Below are 5,718 nucleotides of genomic sequence, written 5' to 3' on the forward strand. Positions count from 1 at the left end.
GAGAGGGCGGTGTAGGATGGTGGGGTCAATAGCGTGCGGGGCCATTGGGCTCGATTACAACCACGACGCCCTAGGGTGGCGGTCAAGCAAGCTTGTGGTGTAAATGGTTTTTACTCAAAATCGGAGAAGTTTGGTTTACACTCAAAATGAACTGTTTGACTTTACATTACATTTACTATATTTTACTTTGCAATATTTTGTATTCCAACTAACAAAAACAACAACATCTCAAGCCTTTATCCCACTATATGGCGTCGGCTACATGAATTCTTTTTCTTTATTGTGCCCTGTTAAAAGTTGCATTCTCATTTAAATATAATAAAGAAAAGTCATTTCTAATATTTTATAACCAAGTCTTTTTAGGTCTACCTCTGCCTTTCTTAACATAATTCAAGTCTAATACATCTAATTTACTAATCGGTTCATCGGAAGGCCGCCGTTTTATGTGACCAAATCACCTAAGGCGACTCTCTCTAATCTTATCTTACAATGGAGCTACTCCAACATTTTCACCTATATGCTCATTTTGTATCATATCTCTAAGAGTAAAGCAACTCATCTACCTGAGCATCCTCATCTCTGCAACACTTAATATTATGCTTCTCTTTTAATGGCCAACATTCTGCACCATAAAGCATTGTAGGTCTAACCACCATCTCACAGAATTTTCCCTTAAGTTTGAGAGGTACTTTTTTATCACACAACAAGCCCAATGCATTCCTCCACTTCAACCATCCAACTTGAATTCTACTAATAATACCCCCCCACCATCTACTTCACCATCACTTTGAACAATAGACCCAAGATATCTAAAACATGTACTCTTATTAAGGAATTGATCACCCAAAGTCACAATCCCCCCAGAAGAACTATTCTTAATAAAATTACACTCCATAAATTCAATTTTAGATTACTCAAATGAAAGCCTTTAGACTCGAAGGTTGGCCTCCATAATTCAAGTTTACCTTCAATTCCCTCTCTAGGTTTATCAACAAGAAGAATATCATAAGCAAAAAACATACACTAGGTTACAACATATTGCAAATGTCTAGTGACAACATCCATGATTAAAGCAAAAAGATATGGGTTTAAGGCTGATCATTGATGTAATCCAACTGAAATAGAAAAATACTTGTCAAACCACCTTGTGTTTGAACACAATGACTCTTGCATACACATCCTTAATAACTTGAATTTAAGCAAAATTAACCACTTTCTTTTTTTTGAACTCTCCATTGCACTTCTCTTGGAACTTTTATCATATGATTTCTGTAAATCAATAAATATCATATGTAGATCCTCCATATTCTCTCTATACTCCTCCATCAAACCTCTCAATAAATGTATAGCTTCAATAGTAGACCTACCTGGCATGAATCTAAATTGATTTTGAGAAACATTAGTATCACGCCAAAATTATGCTCCATAACTCTCTCCCATAGTTTTAAAGTATGCCACATTAACTTAATTCCTCTATAATTTGCACAATCTTGTGCATCACCTTTATTCTTAAAAATAGGAATCAATACACTCATTCTTCACTCATCTAACATCTTTTTAGTTTTCAAAATAATATTAAAATGTTTAGTAAGCCAAGAAATTCCTTCATTTCCTAAACATTTCCACACCTTTATTGTAATATGATCAGGTCCAACAGCTTTTCCACACTTCGATTTTTTAAAACCTCTCTAACTTCGATTTTACTAATACGCCGATAAAAATAAAAATCTTTATTTCATTTAGAATGCTAAGGTCATTAAAGTCAATGGCATTCTCATAATCTTCATTGAAAAGTTTAAAAAATATCTCATCCACCTTTGTTAAATATCCTCTTCTAATAAAAGCACTTTTTGATCTTCATCCTTAATGCGCTTCACTTGAACTAAATCCTTACTACTATTTCTATGTCTGGCTAACTTATACATATATATTTCGCCCTCCTTAGTATCTAATATATTACATAAATCATTAAGAACTAAAATCATTAGATCGCATATTGCTTTCTTAGACTCCTTATGAGCCTCTTTATATCTTTCCCAATTATCAGAATTTTTATAACTAAACACTTTTTTATAACAAATCTTCTTATTTTTTATCTTTTCCTACACATTTTGTTTTTACCACCAACTATTTTTACTCTTAGAAGCTTTTCCCTTTGATACTCCAAGCATTTCTTTTGCAATATTTTAATATCACTAACTAATTTTTCGCACATAACATTAGGTTTCTCATGCACAGACAAAAACTTAAGATCTAATATGTTACTCTCAAAAATATTTTTGTTAATATTCTTTAAATGTCACAATCTAATCCTAGAACAATGTTTTATTTTATTTTTTATTTTCTGTCCTTTCATCTTAAAGTTCAAAACTAATAAGTGATGTTAGATACATAAACTTTCACTTGAAATAACTTTACAATCTTTGTAATCTAAACGATCTATTTTTTTTAGAAGAAAATAATCAATCTGAGTTTACTATGCTCATTCTTATAAGTGATGAGATATTCATTTCTTTTCTTAAATAAGGTATTAGTAATTACAAAATTATAAGCTAAAGAAAAATCTAATATGATCTTATCACCTTATAAAACTCTTGCATTTGAAATACTTTACACCCAAAGTAATCCAACCAAATAGTCCCTTAGTTCCATTATGAAAGTTGAACTCTATGTGCAAGCCAGATTGTAATAAACTCATAACCAAGCATTTTGAGATATTTTATTCTTTGGTTATTAATTCAGCATTTTTGTTTTGGTTCTGTTAAAGTTATTCCTGCCAATGGACTTATTTGTTATCTATGCAAATTTGGTTAGGTCCATCGGGGTGTGGCAAAACCGCTAAAACCCTTGGGGGGTGGAGGGGCAGTAGAAAATGAAAAACTTTTGAAAATCTGAAACTGCTTTATTGAATAGTCTACAGAGATGTTTATGATTCAACAATGATGACTAGTGAGATTAAATTGTCACCTGTTAAGATGGAATTCTTCTCTAGAGAGCTCCTCTTTAATAATTGAAATAAAATCAAATGCTGCTACCATTAGATTATCTGATAAGTACCCTCCAACCCTTGCTATCTCCATCAAGAAGTGCACATCTAGAAGCAACTGAATGCAAAGGAAAAGTAACAACAATTCTGGTTGGATTGACAGTCAAATGCATAATGCAGACATTGAACAAGGTAAATGCCGAATAGGCTGAAAAAGTGTTGCCTGACATGCCTTAAACTGAAAAAACAAAACAAAAAAACAAAGCTGGAACACACAAATTCACATCAGACCATTGTATATTAAGAGATCGTGGCAGAAAATCTCTACTTTTTATCAGTATAAGATTACATGATAATGCTTATTAGATGAATGCTCCAAAAGGGCAACAATTAGCATGACAAAAAAAAATTACGCACTTGACAATTGGGAGGAGGTGTACATATTCTAGTTGGATGAGAAATATAAAAGAAGGATTAACTAATAAACTAATAGGGTGTACAGAAAGTTCGTGCCAGTTAAAGAGAGATTGTTATACCTGTTTATGGTTCTTTGTAGCTTGCAAGAACTCCCAGTTTTCTGAAAGCCTAAAGATCAAGGTCATCATAATCCCATTTAACAAGCTATTAATCATCCCATCCTCAACAAGCAATATAGATTCAAACTGTTCTTCTAAATGCCTCAGCCGTACAAACAGTTCCTAAACATCTTTTGACGTTATATAAGAAGGAACGAGGATAATAAAAAATAAAGAAATGGTTACGCGTGCAATAAAAGTTAGAAACAAGATAAAATTCCCTTAAAAGGTTAACAATGATATAATCTAAATACTAGAAAAGCAACAGTATAGGGAAAAAAAGCATGGGTTGGTTCCCTCCAGAAGTGGATGGAGCTTCTTTGCAACCAATATAACCGAATAACTAAGGTTGGACTTCAATACCGTGAAACAAAGCACTCCACTGATCTTAACAACCTCACAAAGCATAGGTATATTTGTAGGTTTTCTCCATGCAGAGCAGCACTTATCCATTTGCTGACCTAGATTTTTAAGAATGTCCAGAAAGGTAACCAAATCCCAGTAAGTCTCACAGCCACTTCCACTGATGATAGAATTAATACTTTATATTTAACTAAATTCATATCCATAATAAGTTATTATAAGCTAAAAAACATTTAATCCTCAAAAGATATAAAAGACAAAAAAAAAATGCTCTTTTGATCGACTATCTTACATAAGAGTATCCAGTTTTGCTTAATCATTCGATTCATTCCATTTCTCAGTTGCACTGCTAATGTAAAGGAACATTTTCTACAAAAACCAAAAGCTTAGTTGAGCGCAATAGGAGCATGACACGGATATTTATAAGCTTGAGAATTAGCATTAAATTTTTTAATAATCCAAAATCACATATAACGAAAAGGAAATGCAAAAAAAAAACAACTGTTTAAAGGAAAACTAAACAATGAGGCATTAAATTTTTTAAGAAAGTACCGTACCTGAAAAACAAAAGAAGGCATTGGATCTTTTAAGGAGCCTGGTAAGCAGTAACCACAACTGCAGGCATCCAGATTTTTCATGGATTCAGAATTTTCATAGCTCATGATGCCAGACACAAATTGCTGGCAGAAACAACTCTTTAATCGGTTTGAGACTTCTTGAATTGCCTGCTTCCAGAAATCCAATTCTTTCTGTAAAGAAAGCTTATCTTGTCCTGGTAACACCGCATCTCTTGAAAATATTGTAGCATTAAATGAATTTTGTACAATAGTGGGCAACAAATGCACCAGTACAAAGGAATTGACTAAAATGGAGATTTGTTGATGAAGTTTCTGATTTGAAATATTCAAAGGAAAATCACATTCTTCTATATATCCTCTTATTGCCATAGCTTTTTCAAGGTTAAGTGTGTATTCATCAACCAGGTCACTTAGTCCTTTGAGTATTAAGTTTTCCAAATGGAAAGCACGAAATGGGAAAGCATCATCAAGAACCATCTGAAAAAAAATGACAAAGCTTAAGTACAACAACATTAAACATTTATCCCACTACGTGGGCTTAGCTATATGAGTCATTTTCTCCATTGTGCTATGTTAGAAGTTCAATTCTCATTTAAATCTAATAAAAAAGAAGTCATTTTTATACTTTCTAACCAAGTTTGATTAGGTCCATCTCTACCTTTTTTAACATATATACATCTACTCTCCTAATAGGGTAATAGGGTCATTGAAATGCCAACATTTTATGTGACCAAACAATCTAAAGCTACATATATATTTATTTTGCATTTTTTCTTTAACTGTAACGCCACTCATTCACTTGAGCATCCTCATCTCTGCAATAGCAAACTTAATTTTATGTTTTTCTTTTAATGGCAAACATTCATCACCATAAAGTATTACAAGTCTCACCACCAACTAATCAAATTCTTTTAAATTTGAGGGACACTTTTCTATCACACAACAGGCCGAATGCATTCATCCACTTCAACCATCCAACTTGAAGTCTTCTAATAATATCTCTATCTATTTCACCATCACTTGAAACGATAGACCCGAGCTATCTAAAACGAACACCCTTTTTAATGACTTGATCACCCAATGTCACAATCTGATGCGAGCAAAAGATATAGGGGGCCTATACCCTTTGCCCACAAAAAAGACGACGGACTTCTAACGACAAAATTGAGGAGGAGAAAGGAGACGAGAACAATAGGGAAGAACAAACTCTTACATT

The 5,718-nt window shown here is 33.0% G+C and overlaps 1 protein-coding gene across 1 annotated transcript; it reads right to left on the reverse strand.

Annotated features, from left to right (window-relative positions):
• Window positions 1-2,556: 2,556 nt before the first annotated feature.
• LOC110109840 (exocyst complex component EXO84B-like) lies at window positions 2,557-5,017 on the reverse strand. The gene is made up of 3 exons (XM_020841038.2): window positions 4,482-5,017; window positions 3,523-3,684; window positions 2,557-3,104 (listed from the first exon to the last, which is right to left on the reverse strand). Exons 1-3 carry the CDS (start codon window positions 5,013-5,015, stop codon window positions 2,964-2,966), a joined length of 837 nt encoding a protein of 278 aa, XP_020696697.2. The 5' UTR covers window positions 5,016-5,017; the 3' UTR covers window positions 2,557-2,963.
• Between the last annotated feature and the right edge of the window lie 701 nt (window positions 5,018-5,718).

Source organism: Dendrobium catenatum, unplaced genomic scaffold (assembly GCF_001605985.2).
Source record: "Dendrobium catenatum unplaced genomic scaffold, ASM160598v2 fragScaff_scaffold_1615, whole genome shotgun sequence".
NCBI classification, from domain to species: Eukaryota; Viridiplantae; Streptophyta; class Magnoliopsida; order Asparagales; family Orchidaceae; genus Dendrobium; species Dendrobium catenatum.

Bases quoted from the DNA above. Each gene is read 5' to 3' on its own strand.
- LOC110109840 (XM_020841038.2), bottom strand. From the start codon at position 5,015: ATGTTGTTGTACTTAAGCTTTGTCATTTTTTTTCAGATGGTTCTTGAT. The intron at 3,685-4,481 runs GTACGGTACTTT...AAAGATGTTTAG, and splicing joins TGCCTTCTTTTGTTTTTCAG to GAACTGTTTGTACGGCTGAG. The intron at 3,105-3,522 runs GTATAACAATCT...CTTTGCATTCAG, and splicing joins CTACAAAGAACCATAAACAG to TTGCTTCTAGATGTGCACTT.